The 27,325-nt window shown below is 43.8% G+C and overlaps 1 protein-coding gene across 2 annotated transcripts in view; it reads left to right on the plus strand.

Moving 5' to 3' along the window:
- ADAM12 (ADAM metallopeptidase domain 12) overlaps window positions 1–27,325 on the plus strand; it is a 320,214-nt gene that overhangs the window by 41,685 nt on the left and 251,204 nt on the right. For both annotated transcript variants that reach the window (XM_084751157.1, XM_084751158.1), the window contains exon 2: window positions 8,219–8,316. In XM_084751157.1, coding sequence (XP_084607283.1) covers window positions 8,219–8,316 — 98 coding nt within the window. The remainder of the gene's footprint in view (window positions 1–8,218; window positions 8,317–27,325) is intronic.

Consider the following 27,325-nt stretch of genomic DNA (forward strand, 5'->3'; position numbering starts at 1 on the left):
CCCTGCAAGATTCAGATTCGATTGTAAAAAGTTTTATAAATATCCTATATTTTATAGCAGTTTTTAGATTCATAAAACATTAAGAAGCTAAATACAAGTGTTTCCCAGAAACCCCATATCCCACCCCCTCCCCCACCTCTTACTTTAGCATCCTGTGCATGGTCATTGTAATTCACGTACAAGGATAATAATGTCATCGTAACATTAAATTAAGCTCAACTTTATTATGTTTCCTTGACTTTTTACCCAGTGTGCTTTTTCTGTCTCTCAGCCCCATGAAAGGAGCCACAGTGCATGTAGCTGGCATGCCTCTTTGGACTCTTTCTGGCTGAGGTTGTATCTCAGATCATCCTGGTGTTTTATGGCGCTTGACAGTTTCTAAACGCTCTGGTCAGGAACATTGTTGGATGCATCTTTTGGGGGGGGGGATGTCTTATGATGAAACTGAGTTATGTAGGTTGTGTGTGTGTGTGTGTGTGTGTGTGTGTGTGTGTGTGTGTGTGTGTGTAATTGTAGATGTGTATTTGTGTGAGTTCATGTGTGTGGTGGCCAGAAGTCAACTTTCTCAAGGCCCACCCACCTTGTTTTCTGATTTTATCTATTTATGTTTATTGTATGTGTACAAGTGTTGTGCCTGCCTGTATGTGAATCACATGTAGGCAGTGCCCTTGGAGATCAGAAGAGGGGACTCAGAACTCCTGGAACTAGAGCTACAGATGACCGTGAGCTGTTGTGTGGGTTCTGGGAATAGAACCCAGGCATAGGCAAGAGAAGCAAGTGCTCTTAACAGGCTAGCTGTACCATGTCTCCAGCCTCCTGCTTGTTTTTTGAGACATGACTTCTCACTGGACTGGTTAGGTTAGATGGCCTGGCTGGTATACCTCAGGGATTCTCCTTTCTCCCCTTATCCCAAAGCTAAGATTACAAACAGGTGCAAACAGGTGACACCACCTCCAGCTTTATATATATATATATATATATATATATATATATATATATATATATGTGTGTGTGTGTGTGTGTGTGTGTGTGTGTGTGTGTGTGTGTGTGTGTGTATGTATGTATGTATGTATGTATGTATGTATGTATGTATGTATGAATGTATGTTCTGGGGTTTGAACTCACATCTTTGTGCTTGCATGGCAAATATTTCACTTACTAAGCCATCTCCCCAACCTCAAAAGTACAGGGTTTGAGGAGGAAGACGACTCACGCAATGTGTTCTTCATATCACGTCACATCAGGAGCGTCTTCCACCCATATGGCGCATCCCTTCTGATCTTGGCCTTGATCATTGGGCCAAGGCGGAGCTTGTCAGTTCTCTCCACTGGGAAGCTACTCTTTGCAGCTTCATCTGCCTTTGACTCTTTTGAGGATCTTTGAGATGTGTTATTTTTTAAGTTGAAGTGCTAATTTTCATGTAGAGAAGGTACAGGTGAGATGAAAGGATGATGGTGTTTTCTTAGTTGAGCTTGAAGATTTAAGTCTGAACAAAGAACATCTTTGTGTTGTTAATGGGCACATCATCACCCCAGGACCCTGAAACAGGGACCCCCTTGGGTGGCTTCTGCCTATCTTGATGTAGGTCTTTGGTATTCAGGGCTAATAAAATGCTAAATGAATTTCTGAGGCCTTGACCTTGCATTCTTTTCAGCTTAAGATGGCTTCTTCAACTTTTTTTTCATTAGACCTTTTGTTTTTTTTTTCCCTTAAGCGCATCACAAGTCTGTGTTGGCTCCTCCACCTGAGCCTCCTTTTTTAAGTCCCTATGAGTATTGATGGGGGTTTTCCTTTGAAGAACTCGGAGGTGGGGGGAGATAGTTGGCTTTCTCTTAACATTTTGTCTTTTCACTGGCAAATGAACCTTGACATTTTTGAATTATTAATTTGAACTTCTGATGTTCGCAGCAGTAGTTACACAAACAGACCACAGAGCCTAGACACTCAGATTCTTATATCCTATAGCAAGTTCATCCAATTATGGTTCATGAAGAACCTCTCCTACATGGCCTCATTTGTGCTTGCTTAATCCCACGAGATCCCAAGAGGAAGGAGAATGGTACCAAGAGAATTCTATCCCTTAGAGTGGCGTTTCTCAACCTGTGGGCTGCTGACCCTTCCAGAGCCAAATGACCCTTTCACAGGGGTCACCTAAGATCATTAGGAAACACACAGATACTTATATTAGAATTCACAACAGTAGCAAAATTATTTATGAAGTAGCGATGAAAACAATCTTATGGCTGGAGGTCACCACAACGTGAGGAACTGTATATCGAAGGGTCACAGCATTAGGAAGGCTGAGAACCACCACCTTAAAGGTAATCAATAAAGAAAATTGGCACAGAAAGGAAGGTGGTTCCATGATAGTGTGTCCTACTGCTGTGGTATCGGTCCCCATCTCTGGAGAGCTGAAATCTTAGTCACTAGAACGCCACGGTCTTGGTTAGGCATGCCACAGTGTTCTCTTTTGTACACTAGGCAAAGGAGGGATTGGACCAAGCCAGAACAGGCATGGCTCAAGCAGAAGCCGTGTTCTAGGTGACTTTGGTTGTTGGTAACTAGGTCATTCTGAGGATGTTGTCTTTGTCACCTTTTCTGTAGCATCCAAAGCCACCATTAAAGGTTGCTTTTCTGAGGACATGAATCTATAACATCCTCATTGGCTGCCCTTAATCAGGTCTGAAAATGGCAGACACTGATGAAGAGTACACACACACACACACACACACACACACACACACACACACACACGTGCGCGCACACGTGCACACACGTCCATTCTTGTAGGAGATAATTTGCATTAGAATCAAAGTATCTACTGTGTTTTTTTCTTTCCCATGATGAGGCTGGTATATACTTACTTTTTAAAAAAATGTATTTATTCACTTTACATCCTGAATGCAGCCCACCTCTTCTCCTTCCATTCCACCCCCTTGCACACCACTTCACCCATTCACCCCTCCCACTCTCCTCAGAAGAGGGGGAAGGCTCTACCTGGCACATTAAGTTGCTGCAGAACTAGGCACATCCTCTCCCACTGGGCAGTTAGGTGAACAGGACACAACGGGAGGCATTAGAGTCAGAAAGGGCCCCACTCCAGTTGTTGGGGGAGCCACATGAAGACCAAGCAATGCATCCGCTACCTATGGACCAGCCTATGCATGCTCTTTGCTTGGTGGTTCAGTCTCTGGGAGCCCCAGCAGGCCCAGGTTAGTTGACTTGGTAGCGCTTCTTGTGGCATCTTTGCCTCCAACTCTTCCATGTGACTCCCTGAGCTCTAATGTTTGGCTATCGGTCTCTGCATCTGTTATCATCAGCTTCTGGGTGAAACCTCTCAGAGGAGTTATGCTAGGCTCCCGTCTACAAGCATTGCCGAGTAACATCAATAGTATCAGAGACTGGTTCTTTCCTATGGGATGAATCTCAAGTAGGGCCAGTCTTTGGTTGGCCATTCCCTCAATCTTTGTTCCATTTTTGTCCATGCACATCTTACTGGCAGGACAATTTTTTGGGTCAAAGGTTTTGTGAATGGGTTGGTGTCCTTATCCCTGCACTGGAAGACCTGCCTGGCTATAGAAGGTAGCCACTTCAGGCTCCATATGCCCTGCTGCTAGGAGTCTCAGCTAGGGTGACCCCATAGACTTCATGGGACATCCCCTAGTTCAAGTCTCTGGCAAATCCCAGAGATGCCCCCCATTTCTGATTGTGTGAGGTTTATTGAGTATCAACGAAGCTAGAAGGTTCTCCTCAGTATGAGCTGCCCACATTTCTTCTTTAGATAACAGTGAGTTTTGTTGATGCCCAAATACAGATTATGAAAAAACAAACTGTATACAAACTGTGCATTTTATAAGGTCATATTTTTCTGAATGTATGCATCATTCAAGACCTCCTTTTACGGTTTGTCAACAAGATAGCTGCATAAAATACATCCTGATATCTCACAGCTGTGTGTAATTCATCCAGTCTACCCATGCCGCACAAATAAAAATTTTATTTGTATCATCTAAAAGAAATACTAGTGCATAAATACATAAGCAAGACTCATAAGAAACAGCCTTCTGACCACAGATCCCATGGAGGGGATATTGTGCAACCAATTAAAAAGCCCAGAGATGGCTCCATTATTCCTGTACACAGATAGTAAACACTGTGCTCAGCAAATAGTGTAGTTATGCAACTTCTCCAGGGCCTTGCAAAATGTCTCATAAGCATTGGCCCAGTCTGCCTTTAGATCCTCCTAGGAATATCTAGAAATAAAGTTTCTTCATGGAGAACTTTGGAGCCAAAACAGAGCCTTATTTTGGATTCAGAGTCTGGAAAATGTAGGTGAAGGAAGAGGGTGTTTGATGTTAGGCACATTTGGCCGTCGGGAGATAGCTGTTGTTCTCTGCCACCCGGAATGCCAAGGCTGAGAAGGTCCTTCACATTGGGTTTGTTGGGCCTCAGCATGATCAAATCCAAGATCCCAACCCACAGGCCTTTCTTATGCTCCCAAAGCCAAAATATTTCTTTCTCTTGGGGGAGCAGATGCTAATGGTTTGACTGGGGACCATGCACCATCTCCTATCTAAGACAGCAGCTCATGTGGGCTGTAGAGCATGCAAAGATGTTGGTTGCCTTAAGCATCTGAATCCTATAGGGAAACCTTCCAGGCCCCTCTCTGCTATAGCTGGAAGGCATGGGGAAACATTCTGTCTTCGCTCGCTGGGGTTGGGTTGTAGGGGATAGATGATACTAGCTTTGGATGTTTTCCTCTGTCCAGTTTATAAGACTCTAGGACAGCTAGCTTTACTGTCAACCAGTTTAACAAATTGACTTGTATTGATAGTTTAAGTCAAAGCTGGCAGGGGAAGCCTATAATTCAGCAAGCGCCTTCATGTGGCACAGACCCTAAGACACCTGTGCCCACCATCATGACAGTAGCACCTGACTCCAGTGGCCACATTCACTCTGGGCACTTGGCATAAGATCATCTGCATATCTCAGCTCTTGTGTTCCCCAACGCCAACAACATTCCAAAAGTTTCCTCCCGGCTTCTCCCTCAAGAGCCTCATCTCCAGACATTCTTCTCTCATGTTTTATTTATTTATTTATTTTTGGTGTGTGTGTGTGTGTGTGTGTGTGTGTGTGTGTGTGTGCATGTGTGCACGCTATTGCCTTTTTTTTTTTTGAGGCAATGTTGAACTTGGAGGAGAGATTCAAGCATGATGCAAGAGGGTGCAGGATGCAGAGCTCCTCCCCCAGTCTCCTTTCATAGCACGTGCACTGTCCTCTGAAGCAGCCTTACAGGCTGAGTGCCTTTTCCGGTCGCCATTTTGGACTGGAAGTTATTTAAAAAATTATTGTCTAGATTCTAGAATATTTGCATATGCCTAGGCATTACCAGATATTTTAGAGCTAGAACTCATGTTGAAACACAAAAATTCATTTCTATTTGTATAAAACAAAAATTTTAGTGTATACATGTTTTTGTGTGCATGTGTGAAAGGAAGACAGTGGTCAATATTGAGTTTCTTCCTCTATTTCTTCCCACGTTGTTTTTGTTGTTGTTGTTGTTGCTGCTGCTGAAACATTATTATTCTCTTGCCGAGCTCATAACTCATTGATTGCCTAGACTGGCTGGTCAGTGAGCTTCAGTGATCCATCTGTGTCTTCAGTGATCCACCTGTGTCTGCATGCCTCCCCCACCTAATGTGGGGGTTGTAGATGCACACTGACATACCTTGCTTTCATGTGGGTACTGGCAATCCGAATTCAGATCCCCATTCTTGCATGGCAGGCACTATATAGGCTGAGCCATCTCCCAGGGCTCATTTATGTTTCACGTGCTCTTTAAACACACACCTTCTGTAAATAGTCAGTACCACATTCAGTGTTAGAGTACCTACGTGGTGACTGTGACATCACAAGGTATCAGGCACAGGATCTTACACTGATGGCAGCATCTCAAGTTCAAGAATACCCGCGTTTGGGGTGGTTTCCAAAGTTGGATATTTAGATCAAGGATGCTCGGCTCATGTTCATTCTACTGTCTCTGTGCCTACTCTGCACAACATAGGGAAACTCCCTCTGTGCTCAGATGTTGGACGTAGGATTGACACTGCCGAGTCTTCTGGGATAGAGTGTATTAAAGAAACCAGGGTTTCCATATTGCAGATAGAAAACGCTAGCCTCAGGTGACAATAGGAAGCGCTGGCCTGAACAGACAGAATGAGTTTTCTGAATGGAAGCATCAAGTCTAGAGCATCCACAAGCACGACCAAGGCAGAACCTGCTCTGTGAGGAAGAAGAAGAAGAAGAAGAAGAAGAAGAAGAAGAAGAAGAGGAGGAGGAGGAGGAGGAGGAGGAGGAGGAGGAGGAGGAGGGGGAGGAGGAGGAGGAGGAGGAGATGACAACCAAGAATGGAACCAGAAAGCTATGATAGCAAGCCCTTGATGCACAACCTGTGAGCCCTCTGGAGGCCACCAGATGAAGACGAAAGGTAGTCAGGTGGTCAGCATGACCCACTGCAGCAGGGTAGACTTCTGATGTCTTCCATCCAGACAGCCCCTTCTTTTCTCTCTAGCTAATGCTCCCCTGTGTGTACAGATGTCATCTCTCACACGTGGATTCGTCTCTGAGCATTTATGACATCCTGAGCACCGGGTTGTTTTCTTTTCTTGCTTAACAAAAACAACTTAAGGAAGGAAGCTCTTAAGCTCACAGCACAAGGGAACAGTCCATCACAGAGAGGAAGGCATGGCGGCTGGAATCTGAGGCTCTGGTCCCATTGCATCCACAGTGAGGAAGCAGACGTTGAATGCTGTTGCTTGGCTCACTTTTCTTTTTTTAAATTGCACCTGGAACCATAGGAAAATGACTTTAAGGTGGGTCTTCCCACCTCAGTTAACCCAATTATAAACACCCTCTCAGACATATCCAGCGGCTTCTTTACTAGCTTTGGCCACTAGTAATGAATATTAACCATCACAAGCAGCTTTGCCCTCCTCCCCTCCTTACCTGACCTGTACCCATGTCCCTTTCTCCCTCTTTCCAATGTAGCTGAGGTACCCAGCCCATTCTTCTGCATCTGGACATGTTCCTGACTTTTCACCCCTTGCTATTCAACAACCAGGAGTTTAGAATGCTTGAGGCCAGCTTGAGAATGTTCTGGAAAGGCTACATGAGACAGTTAACGTTCCAGTAGTAATCCTTTTGTAACCTGACTATAACTGCAGACTTCCACACCAAGAATGATAAAACGGTGTGGATTTAGAAGTATTAAGGGAATTGTAAAATGTCTAGGATTAAAATTTCAATACCGTTTGTGCCCCATAAATATAAAGTCTTTAGTAACTTGAAACTGTGCGATTATGACTCAGGTCTGAAAATCATAGATTCTGGCTGAAGAAATGGGAATAACACGTGGGGGGAATCTGGTCCCATCCCTCACCTCCAGGCCCATGCTGTGGGCCCACCAAATAGCAAGCGTGTGACCTCATAGGAGAGCAAGTCCAGAGAAATCACCATGCTAGTTATGAAAACGATACACCCGCCAGAAGAGAGAAAAATGTTATTCTTTCCATCGGGTTTGCTTATGGAAATGGGGCCGAATTGAACCTGTGGCCTGTCAGCTGCCACGGACAAGCCCCCAAGAAACAAGTGCATGAGATAGCCTTTCAAATGATTTTATTTAAAAATAAATAAATGAATAAACCAGTCTAGTCAGTCTGAACTGGCAAATTAATTTTATCTATAGAATCACTTACCCGAGCATATAAAATTAGACTTTCTAAGTGCCCAGAGGAGACCTGGCATTGTGTCTAACAGATTCACAGAGACTTAAGTAAATGGATTTAGTCTTAATACAGCTAAGGCCTTGGGGCTTTTAATAGAGTTGATCTTAAGTGAGGCACTAATTTATCATTTTTAAAAGTCACTGCATGTACACTTTGCTTGCTAATGTAAGAGCTGAATTATATACTTTGTCGGAACTAATAATCCAACGTGGATTACAAAAAAATCAATTTGTTGTCTTTAAGGTACAATATTTTAATGTTGAGATTGACAGAGAATTCATTCGGTTTTAATGCTGCAGTGATCTGATGGGTTCTAGCATTTCCCTGGACTCGCTCAACATCCAAGTATTTTCACTGTGTCATTTTTGTAATAAGCTTCTGATGCCAAATTCTTCCACCAGAATGAAAACCCAGCTGCTTTTTTTTTTATTCAGGGGTGAATTTATGGGACCAGAAAGGAGCTTATGAAGTGACCAGAGCCTCCTTTCTGAGCAAGGACCCTGGGATCCCAGGACAGAGCTTCCCGGCAAAGGTCAGCTGTTTGTTTGTTTTCCTTCCATTCTTTCTTTTTTCGGTCCTCAGCTTTGAGAAGGCAGAAGTTTCAAAATTGTGTTGACCAAATGTTCATGTCTTTACCCAGTTTGGTGCAAACTTTGTTCCTTTGTAATGAGAGCTGTTTTTATGGGAGTTAAAAATGAGTCCAATTCCGGAGGTACAGCTCTAACGAGAAGCTCAGCAATGGCGGGTCAATTAAGATTAATTTGGAGATGAGGTGGAGAGATGGCTCATTAGTTAAAACCTCTTGCTCTGCTCTTACAGAGCGCCTGAGTTCAGTTCCTAGCACTCATACTTGGCAGCTCACAGCCACATGTGAACCCAATTATACGGAGCTGGCATTTTCTTCTGGACTGTGTGGACACCAGTTATGCAAAAGGTGTAAATATGTAACGCAAGCAAACATTCATATACATATAATAGTACCTTCATGCAATAGTAATAAATCTGAAAAAAAAAACTATCTAAGGGGCTGCTGAGATTGTAGCTTAGCAATGGAGTATTCATCTAGCATGCATGAAGCCCTGGGTTCAATTCCTAGCACTTAAAAATAAATTTCCAATTAAATGCAAAAGATTACATTACCAGACATATAACTTCTGCATTCAGTTTACTTGAATGACAACTATTTTTTTGTATTCATGTTGATTTAATCAACATTTTGTTTTTCTCCCAGTTGATTATTAATAGAAATGTTTTCAGACAACTTAAAAAAAAAACTCCATGAGTTTTAGTACAGTCTAAATCTTGTTTACTTTTGGCATGTTTGATTTGCACCTTTTTTGATGTAACATAAATAATTGGAATTTTGCCAGTTAATACTTTGGTGAGCTTCATCTGCCAAACAGACATGACTTTCTTAAATTTCAGAACGCATAGCAGCAGCAGACGATGGCGTCCATAGAAACCTGAGTCCTTTGGAGAGAGCACTCTGATGGGGTTGTCTTGGTGCTCCATGCAAGTATTTTTGGATCATTTGTTCATGATAGAAAACAGACTTTAAAAAAAATACCAGTTGAGACTGTGGAAATCCATGTAGCTTTCCAGGACGGTCCCCAGGCCCCTCTGTGGGGACAGATGGGATGATTTATATCCTTCATTTATCTCCCAGAGCCCTCGCATTTGAAAATGTTTTAGGGGAGGTTAGTGGCACAACTAAAGGAGCCAAATGCCCAATCTGCACTTCGGGGGGGAAAAATCTGTCTGATAGAGAGGTCCCAAGTTGTGTGTATTGGAGGACAAGGAAGTGGTGGCACTCACTGGTGCTGTTTCCAAGGAGAAATATGAAACAGTAAAAGCCGACCAACGAACCAAAACAAAAACTCTCATCGTGCAATTGGGCAGGCTTATTAGGACATGAGGGATGCGAAGAAAGAGAAATATACTACTTACCAAAGTTATAGACACTGGGTTAGCAGGATGCTTAGTGAGTAAAGATGCTTGTTGCCAAGTTTTATAATCTGAGCTCAGTCTCCAGAACCCATATGGTGGAAAGAGGGAATCAGTTTTTTCAAGTTGTCTCTTTATCTCTACGCACACACACACAAACACACACACACAGAGAAAGAGAGAGAGAGAGACAGACAGACAGACACGCACACATATACATACACACACAGACATACACACATACATACATATACACAGGCACACACATATACATACAGACACACACAGACACACACACATACATACATATACACATGCACACACATATACATACACACACAGACACATCTACATACAGACACACACAGACACACATATATACATATACACACAGGCACAGACATACAGACACATACACACACACACACACACACACACACACACTTCTGTGTGGTGTGGTAGAAAAACATGATAAGGAATTTTCCTGGGCGTACATTTGCCAGAACCAGTGTATAAAAGTACAGAATATCTCAGTATATCTGTTTAGATTTGAATTTTAGATCAACAGTGAGGGGTATTTTCTTAGCATAAATATATTCCATATAATATTTGGGACATATGTGTTCTGAAAAGGTCTTCATGCCCCAATACAGTTCATCAGAGTTAGAGGTCTGACTGAGTATCCTGTGTTTTATGTGTCATCACTCCATGGGAGAACTAGTGCAACAGGCTGCCAAGTTGACGGCTCACCACTAGTGTCATCCAATTATGTTTTGTTCTGGCTTCTGGCCTTGGCGTCATCTTTCATGTTCACTGGCCATCTGGCAGGTGCCATGAGGCACATATAAAGAGAAAGCGGTACACCACTGCTGCCCACGCTTCTTCCATGTGCATCAACAGAAACTAGGAAGCACCATGGCTGTTGGGTACAGTTCCTAACTCCTACAGGATCCCATACCAGAAGTGGAACCGGAATGGGAGATGGGCTAAAGTAATTGCATTCAAGTGACTCCACAGCACTGGCAGTGTTTAAAAGAATGAGGACAAAGGAGGGTTGGTGAGTTGGTGACAGCTTTCATAGTGTTTGATGCCACAGGGCTCATCTCAGCTCACAGCTGTGACATTAACATTACGTGACCAGAATTGCAACACATTCTCACATGTGGGTAACTGGCAAAACCCTGCATGAATAGAACCCATATAGATGGTCTATTAATGTGGTAAACATGGAATTCTCCATGCCATAGAGGCATCTATTTGACCTGGCTAGTGTCTGCAGTTGTTTATCCACTGTATTTATCAGCAGCAGTCAAGATTTGACTTTGAAACTACAGCAACACTCCACACACAGTCTTCTCCTAGTAAAGTATTTGTGAAGCCTAAATGGGCCCATTGTGTTTCAGAAACAAATTTCCATTGTCCTGTCCCCTGCTTCCTTTGACTTGGCTGGTTTTTAGAAGTACACCTTATGCAGTGGGCATTGGGCGTATAGTCAACAAAAGAGGTGGACAAGCCTTTGCCCCCTATGCTTATATTCTGGTTAGGGACACGTAAGTAAATTCAGATTGTCATTCGAATGGAAGCAGTACTCTTTTCTAGGGTTGCATGGGGAGGTACGTTGTGGTAAGGAAGGCCAGGAAAGACCTTCTAAGAGATACAAGATTTTTACCTTTTCCATTGAGTTTCACAGAGCTAGGGTACAAACAATTGATGTTCAAGGAACAGGACAGAGCTAAATTTATAACCAGCACACTGTGCATAATGGGCACCCACCATCTCACCCCTGGGTCCCCAGCAGTGATAAAGATGGGACATTATCAAGAAAGAGAGGGAGGCAGTGGGGAGAACTGGCGAGGCTGACAGTAGCAGCAGGGAGCATCAGGTACACCTGCCAGTATATTAGCAATGTTAGACACTGCCTGTGTCTGGCCCCTGGCTATACAGAAGGAGCTGTCACCATGGTCAACCCCAAAGAAGAAGGATTCCCATTTGGCATGTTTTCCCCACATCATTAGTTTATCATGTTCACTGGCTCTCAGTCTGTGTGCATGTGTATTAGAACTGCCTAGAGTGTATTATCAGTGATCTTTCTCCTTTGGTTAGGAGAACGCCCAAGAATCTTCCCTTTAAAAATCCCCTGTGTTCCTCAGGGGTGCACCACTGATACATTTCCCACACTTGAGCACATAGCCCCACATCTATGCTCAACAGGAACCTCTGATTTGTTTTTGGTTTTGAGACAAGGTTCTCTGTGTAGCCTTGGCTGCACTGAATTGGGTTTGTAGACCAGGCTGGCCTCGAACTCACAGAGATCCCCCTGTCTCTGCCTCCCTGAGTGCTGGATTACAGGCATATGCCACCGAGCCCAGTTAGGCACCTCTACTTAAATGTAGTGGATCACAGACACAAAAGGGCATGGAAGTAGGAAGGCCTGGGAAGAAGAGATTCTGTGTGAGAGGGAGGAGGCAAGGGAACAGTGACTCTCAACCTGTGGGTCATGACCCCTTGGAGGGTCAAATGACACTTTCATAGGGGTTGCATACCAGATATTCTGCATATCAGATATTTATATTATGATTCATAACAGTTGCAAAATTATAGTATGAAGTAGAAGCAGGCTGGCCTGATGTACAAAGTGAGTCCAGGACAGCCAGAGCTCTGTTACATGGAGAAACCATGTCTCAAAAATCCAAAATAGTAGTAGTAGTAGTAGTAGTAGCAGGAGAAGGAGGAGGAGGAATAGTTAATAATAATAATAATAATAATAATAATAATAATAATAATAATAATAATAATAATAATAGGTTGAGGGTTACCACAACACGAGGAACTGTATTAGGGAAGCTTAGAACCACTACAAGTGAAGATAATGAGGGATCATCACCCAAAGCACTATACATGTATAAAAGTATAAATTAATATACTTTTAAATGCCTTTAGGGGTTTTAATGAGAGTACAAGGTTTAGAAGTTTGGGGTGGCATTAAGATTATATGCAGTGCTGACGTGCTAGTCAATGAGACAGGGGTGCAATTGGAGATGCCCTCCTTGTCTCTATCTTTCTCTCTTGTTAAAAGCTGTCACTGCCGGTGATGGTTTGAAGGAGGGGAGGGGAGGTGGGGAAGGATGTGGCCTTGCTGGGGTTAGGGAGCCTCCAGCCTTCTGTGGGTGAGCTAGTTGGCATCGGGGTATTATATCACCACTCTCTTTCCTCTTGGGGGATATTGTAAGAACGGGAGCGATGGCTTTCAAGATACTCTGGGGCCAGGACACTCCTGTGCCAATGTAAGGTGATGCTGAGGAGCTTAAGGTGTCTTTGGGGACCCATCTCCACGTCATGTCTTGGAAAAGTTGAGCTGAGACCCAGGGAAGACATGAGCCCTGATTGAGCGTGAGGTGCTCTCGGTAGAACTCGGCCTTTGAATGCTTCAGGAAATGTCTAATTTCCAGCTTCCTCACATCACAATGAAATTATGGAAATTGTACATGAAATGAAAAATAAGAGGCCAAAGGACTAAAGAGGGGCCCAGAGCTCCCCTTAGCAGATGGTAGGTTTCAAATATCCAGTAATGACTCATTACAACAGTAGAGGCAGATTCCGCTTGAACACATAAGCTTGACATTTCCCAAGCCAAGAACAGTGAGCTGAGCTCTGTGTCGAGTGGCTGCTCCCAACTGTCCCTTCGTAACCAGCGGTCTGAGAAGGGTGGCTCATGTTCTCTAGCTGTCCATCTCCTGTGCTCTCCTCCTCTTGTGGGTAGTGGTTTCTAATACTTCATTAGAACTGCCTTTCCAAGATCTTAGGTGGCCTCTAAAGCCAGTGCATGCCTTCCTTCTTTCTCTCTACTTATCTCAACTCTCACTTATTTTTCCTTTAAAAGCCTTCTGAATCTCAAAAGCCTATTCTTTCTTGGTTCTTTTCATGGTGTGGGGTGTGTGTGTGTGTGTGTGTGTGTGTGTGTGAGACAGAGAGAGAGAGAGAGAGAGAGAGAGAGAGCGCACAAGGGTGAAGGTCAGGTGAGAACTTTGAAGAGCTGTTTCTCTCCTTTCATCATGGGGTCTGAGATACAAGGCCGAGTGAGGCCCCTTCTGCTTGGGGGAAGCTCACGAACTGTGATAAGTTGGGATAAATACTTGCCACCATGTGGTTTTCAAAGTTGACTTACTTTAGAATGGGCTCAGAAGTATTAAAAAGCTGCAGAGGTGGCACAAAGCATTCCCATAAAGCCCACGTTCAGTTTCCCCCCTGCCACCCACATTTATGCTGAGATGATGTTTATAACAATTACTGATAGTGTGTGGATCCACATCCTTTCTCAGCCTGGAAGCTTTTATTGGGAGAGACTGGGGTTATCTTTTAAAACACATGAATTATACAAATGATTTGGGGTCTCAAGTTCTACTTTCAGCTACAGAGCTTATTTCCCCGCCCCCACCAAAGTAATTTGACACACGTTAGTGTAACTTTGGTAATTTCACATCACATGAAGGATGAGGGTCTGTCACCTTTGTTCTCCTGAGGTATCACAACACACAACCAGTGAGGACGGTTCTTCACAGTTACTTGGTCAACAGTTGTGAGGGCAACATTGATATTTTTTTGACAACCAAAATTTCAAGTTCACTTTCTGAAAAGTGTTCCTGTTCTTCCTGTCTGTCTGTGTGTGTGTGTGTGTGTGTGTGTGTGTGTGTGAGAGAGAGAGAGAGAGAGAGAGAGAGAGAGAGAGAGAGAGAGAGAGAGAGAGAGAGAGTGTCCAGAAGAGTGTCCACAGGCAAGTCTGTCAAATCACATTGTAGCAACTAGGATAGGGATGGAGATGGCATAACGTGTCTGAAGCCCTGGGTTTTGGTCCTCAGGCCCTGGAAGAATAATACCTAATATGCAGGACCACTGGGTGTCTGCAACTTTTGTCATTGTGGAATGTTCATGTGCTCGTTACTTTTTGTCGCTATGATGAAGCAGCATGACCAAAAGTGACTGAAGGAAGAAAGAGTTTCTTTTGGCTTTGGTTTCAGAGGAAGGATTCATAATGGTGGGGGGGGGTGGGGAATATGGCAGTAGGAGCTAGAAGCTGGGAGGTCACATCTTCAACCACACAGAAACCATAACTGAAACCAGAGAGAGGATATAAACCTTCAAAACATGCCCCCGATGATGTTCTTTCTCCAGCAAGACTCCACTGCCAACAGGGCTACCATCTAGGGACCAAGTGGTCCAAATCCTTAATGTTGTGGGGCACACTATTTGTTCAACTCACATGGCTCATGTGCAAAGATTATCTTTTACATTGATTTTATGTGCTGCTGATAACCTGATTTTTCGGTATGTCCCCGTGACCCACCCAGGTTCTCAATGGTGTATATCCATGCCTTTTACTGCATTGTCATGAGAGTCTGAATAAAGAGAAAAATTAAATTATTTAAAATTAAAAACGTATCCCTCTCTAACAAGGGAAATTGGACACAAATTAGAATTTTCAGAGCTATATTGAGTTGTTTTTTTTGTTTTTGTTTTTTTGTTTTTGTTTTTTTTTGTTTTTTGTTTTTTTTTTTAGGGCCACATATATTAAAATCTTTGAGTTTCCATCACTGCCTTAAGCTTTGCCATTTTGGAGGCAGTCTTCAGGCCCACTGAGTATGCACCATGGGCACCACATATAAAAAGAACTGTGTTTTCCCCAACATGGCACGTATTTATAGTAACCTGCCCATTGGAGATCAGGGGCAGTAAGAAGAAATGTTGATTATAACAGGCACTACACCCAAAGATTTCTTTTGCTAGATTTCCAAATCGAAGTGTCCACATCCGAACAGCTTTAGATTTACCAATGCCACACATAAATTCCATAATTGCTTTGTGTTTCCTGCCTCGTCCCCTCTCACTTCGAACAGCTATCAAACCCCAACAATAGGTCATTGTTAATGAAATCCAACCTTATTCAGACTTCCTTAGTTTCTCCCCTGACATTCTCATCCCGTCTCTGAAGCCTATGGTGGAGTCCTCCTCCTATCCCCGTTTTCCCCAAGACTCCCCTACCTGTGGCCTCTTCTCTGGCTTTGGTTGTTTTGAATGACCTTGACAGTCTCCAGGAGAGGTCAGAGGACTCTAATCTAGAGCGTGCCTCAACTGGGATTGTCTAATGCTTTCCTCTGGGTAGCACTGAGCTCTGCAGTGAAGAACAGAGCAAAGTCTCACTCTTCCTACATCTTTTCAGGTCCGCACTTGAGACTGGCACAATGCTAGTGCTGACCACAGTCTGTTCAGTCTTCCCCACCGTCAAGTCCTTTCTTTTCCTAGTTACCCAATGCTATTAAGTCACTACACACCTGCTGCTAAGGAGGGAAAAGAATGCTGCCTGTCCTTGAGGGACAAGTAGGTATCTAGATGGCCTAAAGTCTCGTGCTTATGGAATTTGTTTATTTCCCCCATCTTCCTCTGTATTTGTTTATGATAATATGGATTTCATGGATATTTATCATATACTTCAGATTGTAATCCACTCTGTGTTATTTTGTTGTTCAAATTAATTCTGCTTTGGCCATTAAAATATCTTTTAATTGGTTCCTGTGTCCTAGTGACATATAGGGGTGTGTGTGTGTGTGTGCGTGTGTGTGTGTGTGTGTGTGTGTGTGTGTGTGTGTGTGTGTGTGTATGCATATATATTCTTGGTGGATTTTAAAACATAAAATCCCAAATGCTAAGTCATGGCTGAGGCGTACTGTTTGTAGAAATGGTGTGAGAGCATCTGTTTTTTTGTTTTTTGTTGTTTTTTTTTTTGTTGTTGTTGTTTTTTGTTTTGTTTTGTTTTTGCTGTACCTGTAGTGGTCTGCTTCTAGCCATCAATTCTCGAGACCCAAACACAGTCATTAAGCTTTCCCCCTGAACAAGCTGTTTGTCAAAGTTAACTCCCGGTTCCCAGCATTTGACCTGGTTCTGGCACTTGGCATTCTTCCTGCTGACCTGGGCCTCAGCACTGCCTTTCGGCTAATTACTTGAAATTAATTTGACCTTTTTCTAAAAGAGGCACACAGGAAGACTTTATTGAGCTGGCACGGCCAATTTCTCATCGTTTTCTCTCGGCAGAGCTACTAAGGGTCTTCCTTTTGCTTGACTCACTAATTTCCCCAGCACATAATTTAAAGGCTTGGTCACGAACTTAAAACAGAGCCAGTAAGAAGCAGAGCTAAGGAGGCCGGGCCTATGGGTCACAGCGGTGAGCATTACTTGTCCCCATGGGAACAGTTTCTGGCTCAGTTCCTTGACCTTACCTAGCAGAATGTTTCTCCCTGGGAGAACTACTCAACATCCACTTTCCCCTATAAGGTCCCAGTGAGTTTATCGGACTTACTTATAGAGCATGAGGGGCTGGGGGTGGGGCGAGCGGTGGGGGTGGAGAGGGGAGCCGTTACTGCCAGGAACATGGCTGGAGCTAAAACAGCTACACTGGAAAGTCTAGCACGGATGATGGCTTCCGTAAAACCACATAGATGGAGAACCAGTCTTCAGCGACACGCAACCTACCCGGATCTTAATCACGGATGCAGCTGCCTATCAGAGTCTCTACATACTTAACATTCTTACAGCTTTTCCTTAAACACAGAAGTGATAATAAAGTGCAGCGCACATCTCTTAAGATGCCTTTGTCTCTGCCACAAGAGAAATATCTTTAGATGATGAGACCTGTAAGAGTTTCTTTATAGTTTCCACCTAATAGATGTTAATAACGCCTCCTTGGGCATGTCCATGGACAACCTTGCAAGTTGAATGCTGTACAACTCAGGGTATGGCAGAGGGTAGGAAGCATCTGAACTCTGGAATCAAGTGGTACAAAACTCAGCTCAGTTTCTGGGGGAGTTGGTCCTGCCTAGCAACCAGGTTCCAGTCAGTGGAGTTCTGTTATAAAGACTTTTAAGGGAGAAATGTCAACTGAAGATGATTCAGTGATTTTTACCGAGTTCTTTTGGTATGTTCATTTAATTGGCATTTCAGAACTACTGTGTGGCTTGCTCAGACAGAACCTTGCAGACTATCAGCTCCTCCAACAGTACAAAAAATATGAAAGAGCTAAAGGCCACCCTGGGAAGATAATTTTGTCATAGCTCCTTTGAAATGCAGCACCTTCCTTTGTAGTTCAAGACAATACCACTGGAGCACATCATTTTTGGTCCTGCAGATTCAGCCAATAGGATGTGTTTGCTTGCCAGGGCTGGTTTTAGTGTTCTTTGACATGGGCAGAGCTGTAAGTGAACTGTGTATGAATACCATTAGCTTTCTGGGAATGCAGTCCACTGGGATCTGCCTGTGGGGTCTGTGTGTGTATGTGTGTGTGTGTGTGTGTGTGTGTGTGTGTGTGTGTGTGTGTGTGTGTGTGATCACGCACAGAGGCACCAGTAATACCTGTCTATCCTGTTGTTATCACGTCTTGGCTGCTTGGGAAGCTAGGAACCTCCGTTCTCCAGACTCCTAGCCTTACTCACAGTCTTAAAGGAGGAGAGAGAGGCAGTGTTTCGAGGCCCACCTCCATGGAGGCCCAGAGACTGTATTTCCAGCCTGCCGTTTTGCTGGCAGGTGCTGAGCCCAGTCTGGAAGTTGCCATGGAAACGCTGGCTTAGGAACCCACTCTGGACATGCTGGCATTTCCAGGACAAAAATGTATAGCACACCCTGACTTTCATGGCACGTAAGCCGGTTGCCTGGATGGAGTTAAGAGACGCCAACTGTGGGGACAGACAGGAAGGCACTCTGCAGACACAGAGGAAACATCAAATGCTAGCGATAGGCGGGAACCAGAGGCAAGCCTTTGGCTCCAGTAGGCATGAGGAGGAAAGGGCTGGCAGACGAAGCTGGCAAGACAGGAAATGAGTTGGAGACACTTTAAAGATGTCTTCCTATAAAATAAACATCCAAAAGTGGTAAAAAAAAAAAAAAGCCATGCCTTTATTTAAGTCCACATGCCTAAAGATAACACGTATACGTTTTCTTTTTCACTGAAACCTTGCCAGTTACAAAAGGCCATATTTTCAAATTCCCCAAATGCCATCTCACATGGAATTGGCCTATTATGCTCATTAACCTCAGAGGCAACTCCTTGCAAGTAATTCCTAGAGCTGTGACAACAAATTAATTTAGCTGTTTTATTCGAAGCAGTAAGACTGGAGCAGGGCCTCAGCATTTCCTTGCTCTCTGTTTCGGTTCGAATGAGGACATTCAATTACACATCCATGCTTCTGTGCAGCCAGAGGCAGCCACAGAGCCTTGCTATCTCCCCTCCTCGGGCAGCAAGGGTTGCAGCAGGCTCTGTGTGAACTGTGCTCTTAGCAATGAGCAGTAGCTCTCTGCTTGTTTATTAGTTTTATTTTTGTGTTGTCTATGCGTATGGGGTATCTGTGTGTGTCTACATGTGGTGTGTGCAAATGTATGTGTATGTTCATATGGAATCAGAGAATTTAGTTCATGTGTCACTTCTCATCACAAGCATCATGTTGTTGTTGTTGCTGTTATTGTTGTTGTTGTTGTTGTTGTCATGGTAGAGACAGAGTCTCCCACTGGTCTGTCTCCATCCCCTCAGCACTGTGACTGTAAATGTGCATCACCACACTTGACTTTTTTTTTTTTTTTACATGAGTTCTGGGGATCAAACTCAGTTGCCAATTCTTCCAAGGCAGCACTTTACCCACTGAGCCTTCCCCGGCCTCTGTTCATTTTCATAAGTGATTTCTATTATTCTTGCTATAAATAAGATACTCTCAGTGCTTGAGTTCCACGTGAATGAGGCAGTTTCAAATGAAGCACGGTCTCGGGCGCCATGCTGTGGAGTTAGAGTTCCATTTGGAAGGCAATTGAAAGCCACTGAAGGCTTAAGAGTAGGCAAGTGACGTTTGGGAGCTGTGGTTTTGAGGAGGTTTGAAAAGAGCATCATTGGAACTAGAAGCAATGGGCTCTTAGATGAATCTTCTTCCTTAAAATGCCCATGATGCCTCTCTCTCTCTCAGATGATTCAATCATGTCCCGTTTATGACTAGATGGTGGTCCCCAAATTTGTCCCCAACGAGGAACAGAGTTTTGTAATGCGGGGCCCCATGAAGTGATGTTCCTACTAGCTGCTGGGTTTGTCCTACAGCCCCGAGGCTTCCAGACTCTACTCCCTCTGCCTGGAGCCTCCCTTCAGAGCCAGGTCAAGCTATGTCCTGCCCCCAGGAGCCCCAAGGGCTTGCTGCTTGCCATTTCCTGGGAATCAGGTCTCTTTCCTAGGAATGACACTGACTCCTCTCAGCATGATTTTCAGATTCTGTTCCCTCATCCTCTCTGTGCTCTCCATCTGGCTTCTCTGTCTCAGTCCTAAGACACACCCACATGCAGCTGCTCAGTACAGGCTGGTGGTCTCCTCTTCCACCCCTGAGCCTCTGGCTGAGAAGAGCCCTGGAATATGGCCCCTGAATGAGTCAATTGTTAACCTTGCCTGTGAGCCTGCCCATCATCACCCCATCTGTCACATGGTGGAGCAGACCCTTAAAATCTTGCCTTAAGCCGGGCATGCCTTTACCAGTGCTCAGGGAGACAGAGGCAGGCAGATCACTGTAAGCATAAGGCCAGCCTGGTCTAAAAAGTGAGTCCAGGACAGCCAAGGCTACACAAAGAATCCCTGTCTCGAAAAACCAAAAACCAAACCAAACCAAATTAAACAAATAACCAAAAAGAACTTGATCGAAACCCCTCCTTGCCTTCCTTCCTTTCTCTCCTTCCTTCTCTTCCTTCCTCTCCTTCCCCTCCTTCCTTCCCTCCCTTCCTTCCCCTACTTCCCTTCCTTCCTCTCCTTCCCCTCTTTCCTTCCCTCCTTCCTTCCCCTCCTTCCTTCCTCTCCTTCCTTCCTTCCTCTTCTTCCCCTCCTTCCTTCCCTTCCTTCCCTTTCCACTGTCCCACTGAAGCAGATGGCTGCCTAGTTCCCAGCCCATTGCTCTGATTACTTTTTCATTGATGTCTCACACTCTGCCTCGCCTTTCTTTATTCTGTTCGGATCCTGGTTACATGTCTGCTTCCCCAACTGAACTTCCTATCCCAAGAGGAGGGAGAGATGTGTCCCCCATGCCTCAGTTTTCCCCAGCCCCCCACAAGGCTGGTCTGCTGATACTCATCTTGGTGGATCATGGTAGGCCCCTGCTGGAATAACATCTTGATGCAGGTGTTGTTTGTGTGACGTCTGTGTTTTCTACATCCTTTTTATGTGATTTTCCCATACCCTCAGCTGTAGTCAACCCAGTCTAGATGAATCATTGAGTTCCAGACCAGCAAGAAAGCCCATCTCAAAAACAAAAAACAAAACACAAAACCAGGGGCTGGAGAGATGGCTCAGAGGTTAAGGACACTGACTGCTTCCTCAAGAGGTCCTGAGTTCAATTCCCAGCAACCACATGATGGCTCACAAGCATCAATAATATGATCTGATGCCCTCTTCTGGCCTGTAGGTGTATGTGCAGGCAGAGCACAGTATACATAATAAAACAAATAAAAAACAAAAACAAAAACAGGTGACCAGCACCTGGAAAACAACATCCAAGATTGATATTTGCCTCCCCTATATGCACACAAACATGTACATACATACACACACATACATGCATGCACACACACTCACACACACATACATACATGCACACACACTCACACACACATACATGCATGCACACACACTCACACACATACATACATGCACACACACTCACACACACATACATGCATGCACACACTCACACACACATACATACATGCACACACACTTACACACACATACATACATGCACACACACTCACACACACATACATACATGCACACATACTCACACACACATACATACATACATGCACACACACTCACACACACATACATACATGCACACACACTCACACACACATACATACTTACTGTTCTCATGTTCTTAGAGCATGTATTTTCAAGGAACAATTGTCCCTTCTCAACTATTTCTTTTTCCATCCTGGCCACATTATACTTTTGAACATATTCAGAAAATATAGACAGAACATAACCTTTCTTAGAAAATACAAGATGTCCAGAGAAATTTGAATTTCAGATATGCAGTACTGTTGTAGTAGAGGTGTGGTATATGTGGTGAGGGCCCAGAACCCTTTGAGAGTGTGGCCAAGGGGGCTTTGTACTTTGGGATCACAAAGAGCCAAGCTCAGAAGCAGCTCCCTGGGGGCCTAGCTTCGTCACCTGAGGCCAGGTACTTGTTTTCTCCTTTGTTAGGATCTATGACATCACCTTAAAAAGTTGATGCTCAGAAAATCTCAATTATCCCCCTCAAGGTACATAGTTTCATATTTTGTCTCACCAGATGTGAGACTAATAGTTTCCCTAGTATGAGGTATTTGTTTTGCATTTTAGATTTTTTCCTTTTATTTCTGAGGAAGATTCTTGTATCACCCCACTGGCAATGATAGTATCACCCTAAGTGGTGATTTGCAGAAAGACAATATGAAGGTGCTCATGCCTTTTGGAGTTGGGACCTTGTGCTCTGTACTATTGCTCCCATACCTGTCTACCTCTCTTCCCCACCTCACCCTCCAGGCAGCTCAGAGGCAGCCCAGTGCAGTTGGTGACTTCTCTTCCCATGGGTTGTTGGGTAACTGCTAGATTCTGGCCCTGCACTGCCACCTGTGTGGGTCCTTCTCTTGACAAAGTCAGCAATGGCCTTGGGAAATGGCTGGCCCTTTCAGTCGCTGCTGGCTCCCGGTCGTGACATCTGGAGTTGGTCTCTTCTTCCCGTTTTCATGACTGCTCCTTTAGTTCCAGGTTTCCTCTCATTGTCCTCCCTTCTCTTCCGCCTGCACACCGCTTCTCCTCCCCTAGCTGTCTGCACTCAGGCAGCTCCCTGGGCTCTGTCTTCATCCTGTTTCCTCGTCACTGAGTCTCCTCCCTGCACCTATCAGCACACTCTGTAATTCAGCCATCAGTTCTACAGCATGGCTTCGAGTGTTCACCTTGGGTGTCAATCTCCTCAAGGCTTAAGCGCATACTCAGTTTCCTCAGATCACACCAGCCTGGCTATCACACTGCTCTTTTTTCTAGCTTTCGCTTTCCTACACCGAATCTCTCTGTTTCTACAAACTGAGTGAGTGACTGATGTTCCGGTTTGCCCTGGAGCCCAGCCAGCTCCTAAGCCTGTGTTTCGCTCCCTTAGGACCACTTGAATTTTGTTTCCTTTCTTTGGACTCAACTCCCCAGTCTAGCCTTTCTTTGAATAGACTCTGACTGGGAAAGATGGTCTATTGGTGACGGTCACTTAATAAATAAACTGACTCTTAGTGTAAGATACCAAAATAAAGCCTGCTTTTCTGAAATCAGAAATGGTTTTATATTCATAAAAATGCTAGAGTATTTCCTGGATTAATGCACTAAGATCTCCAGGGACACAACTGATGTTTTGAAAACTGGCATGTTTTTTACTTACTCTCAACACCACCAATCTATTTTCCTTCAGCCCTATGCTTGGGGGCGGGGCTAAATTCATGGTGGCAAGGTGGCTGATAGCCAAGGTATTCTTATTCCTTCTCAGGCAGTATCAGTTCTAGAAATGTTCTTCCTCGGTAATATCAATGAAGGTCCTCAAATTAGGCTTCTAAGAACTGACTTAGATTATGAATTCACATTTTAAGAGATCAATGTGGCTAGAGGGTACAAGACATAGAACAGAGTGACTGAAGCCACCTTTGACCCTGGGCAGAGGAAATAGTTAAAATATCTTTGAACTAAAATCACAGAGACTAAATGAGAGATGCTATGCCCCCCCCCAAAGAGCCTGGCATTAGAGCAGGCTGAAAGGCAAGCTGGCAAAATGCCACCCTGGTTTCTTCTCCTGGTGTTGTGGTAAAGCACCCTAATGAGAAGCAGCTTTAAAGGAGAAAGAGGGTATTCAGCCACAGTTCCAGGTCACAGCCTACCTCAGCAGGAAAGTCAAGGTAGGAACTTAAGGCAGCTATATCCACAGTCAAGACTAGACCAAGAATGAATGGATGCATGCTTACTCATGCTCAACTCCCTCTGTGTACTTACTCAGCCCCGATGCTCACTGTGGGGAGTGCTTCTACCCACAGTAGGTGGATCTTCCCACATCAATTAATATAATTGAGACAGGCCCCCCCACAGATATTCCCACAGACCAGCGTGACCCAGGTAACCCCTCGTGGAGGTTCTCTTTCATCAACTCTCACTGTAATTCTAGATAGTGTCAAATTAACAACTATAACTACCACAAGCGAGCGCTGTCTATTTGGCTGTATAAATACATATAATACCTGTAGTTAGCCCAAGGGAGGTTCACAAGGCATGACATAAGCATCATTCTTGGATGGAAAATGAAAAGATCTGTCCTTCAGTGATGGCTGTAGTGCTAAAGAGGCTTTGGCATGTCACAGCTGTCATTTGCCACTGGTAATTATGAGACAGCAGTGTTTGTTGTCTGAGGGGTCATGTTCAGATATCTGTCACTGCAAAGCAAACTGGGCTTCAAACAGTTTTCAACAAATACTTTAAGAGTCTGAGGGACTTTCTTCAAATAGAAAAATTAAGATTAGGAAAAAGTCATTAAAAAGCACTTAATCAAAATGTGAGTTAGTTTGAAAGAATGACTATACAGAACTTTGATTTTATATAACCTTTCAAAAACATTGTCAATAGTGAAGAAGAAATTTCTGTGGCAGTGTGTAAAGAAACAACTGTGGGGCTAGTGAGATAGTTCACCATGTAAAACAGGCTCACCAACCTGAGTATTGATCCCCAGGACCTGAATGGTAGAAAGGGAGAACCAACTCACACAAGTCATGCTTTGTCCTCCAGACATCTGCTGTGGTACACATACCCCAAACACCACACACACACACACACACACTGCACACACATAAACATACACACATACCCCATACATCACACACACATACCCCACACCACACACACACCCCACACACACATACCATACACACACACATACATACCCCACCCCCTACCCCCACACCACACACACACACACACACACACACCGCAATACACACACACACATACACACACCACATACATACCTCACACACACCCCATATACACACCCACACACACTCCACACACCACACACACATACCCCCACACACACACGCATACACACGTAAATAAATCACAGACATTCCTGTTCATACAATTATGGTGGTAAGAACAGTTTTTGAAAACAGAAATGCTGTGTGGGAAGTTTCTCCACATCATTAGGATAAGTGGGTTAGAAGGCCTGGGGGCTAGGTAGGGAAAGTTTGGTGAAATATTCCACACCATCTTGGTGGCAGGAGGAAAAGATCCAGATAGAAATAGGGTCTTGCTACAAACAGGCCACTGGTCCCTCCCACTGACACACTTTAAAGTCATGTGGTCAAGAAAGCTAAAAAGTGAGCTTCTAACATTGAAGGGCAGAGCCACTTTTCCAATCTCTTGGGGCTGGAAAGAAAGAGACCCTAGACTTTAAGTCAACCAGCTGAGAGGACAGCTCTCAGGAAGCCAGCACTGACTGACTGAGGCCTGGGTCTCACAACAGTGCAAACCAGCTCGGTTCCTGAACAGTAAGAAACTGGTCATATAAGCCACAAAAGGCAATAAAGTTGATATGGAGGTTCTTTCAAAAAGTGAGAGCAGAAAGAACTACCATAAAACCCAGCAAAGCCATTCTGCATCTATTCAAAGTTCTCAAAGTCAGCACGCCACAGAAGTGCTAAGCCAGCCATGTTTACAGTTGCACAATAGCCAAGAACTGAAGTCAGCCTGGATAGATCAACAAATGATCAGATAAAGTAAATGTGGTGGATATTCTCAGTGGAATTATTCATAGCTCTAAAGAAAAGCCAAACCATTATATCTGGAGAAGAATGAGCAGGATGAGAAATCACGTTAAGGAAAATAAGCCAGAGAGAAAAATGAACACCATGTTGTCTCCTACGTGTGGTACCTAAATTTAAAGGTAGATGTGTGTGTGTGTATGTGTGTGTGTGTGTGTGTGTGTGTGTGTGTGTGTGTGTGTGTAAAGCCTGGATACAGATGTTAAAATTATTTGAGAAGCAAATAATTAGAATTGATATGGTAAAAAAAAATTGAAATGGAGAAAAAATATGCAGTCTAAAGGGTAGCTTAGAAACTGCAAATGAACCATTTGAACATTCTATGTCTGAACAATGAATGAGATGTGTAAAATAATCACGAGGTGGAAAAAATCAGTTAGAGGTAGAGATCTCAAAGACAGATCAAAGAACTAAAATAGAGAAGAGAAATGAGGACAGGACAGAGCATAGGCGTCATCTGTGAAAACTCTGGCATAAATGGGCATCATGGTATAAGGAAGAGAAAGTTGGAGGCAGAAGCAATATCAAAAAAGACAGTGTCTGAGCGACTTTCAGAGCAGATGAGCAAACAGCTCATAGTTTCAAGTTTCATGGGCCTCAGTGAGATAGGACATGAAAAGCTCGCCTGAGGTAACGACAATCAAACTGGTAGAATTCCTAGCCCAGGAGGAAGGCTGTACAATGTTCAGAGAGAGAAAGACTTTCAGAGGAGCAAGCTTAGGAGAGACGGTTGGCTTTTCAGTAGAAACATGCTAACTAGAAGAAAATGGAAAGCATGGAAGGACAGGAAGTAGAAAAGACATGCGCTTGCAGAAATAAAGGAGAGGGCTGCACAGATGGCTCAGCGGTTAAGGGCACCTGTTGCTCCTGCAGAGAATCTAGGTTCAGTTTCCAGCTCCTATATAGGGAGGCTCACAACCAGCTGCAACTCCAATTCTATGGGTTCTTCCTACCTCCTCTTCTGGCCTTAATGGGCATCTGTACATATGTGATAGGCATACATTTACATAAGCATACACATATAACATAAGATAAAGGAGCAACCCTTTTAAAATACAAAGAAGGAATAAAGACACTTAGTGATCAAATAAAGGGATTGAGTTTCTTCTCCAATAGAGTCAACGATGAAAAGGATGTTTTCAGGTTGAACAAAAGTGACTCCAGGAGGATGCATAGGACAACAGGAGGAGCACCAGGAAGCCAGTATGCTGGCAAACGCAATCCGATTGATGCTTTAAAACAACAATAACAAGATGCTTAGGGATTTGCTTTAAAACAACAATAACAAGATGCGTAGAGGTTTGCGACATATGGAAATGAGATATATGAGCCCTGGGAAGGAAGAAAAAGGCGGTTAAGCTGTTGTAATTGTGTTGCTTGTTGAAGGCAGTAAAGATGCTAACAGAAGACGCATGGTAATAAGTCTCTCATGCTTGTTTTAAGCTCTCATATAAGCACCAAGTGGATAATGTCCATATATAAGAAGCAATTGCAAAAGTACGGTGAATATTACTTTTTTTTATATAAAAAGAAAGGTCTTGGCTTTATTCCAAGCATGTAAGACAGAGGCAGGCAGATCTCTGTGAGTTTGAGGCCATCTTGGTCTACTTAGTGAGACTCTGTCTTTTAAAAAAAGAAAGAAAATAGGAACAAAGTCCTAATAGACAGGAAAAATAAGCAAGATGGCCGACTGCCAATCACATCAGTAAAAT

This window comes from Acomys minous (assembly GCF_964271855.1).
Source record: "Acomys minous genome assembly, chromosome: 2".
Taxonomy (NCBI): Eukaryota; Metazoa; Chordata; class Mammalia; order Rodentia; family Muridae; genus Acomys; species Acomys minous.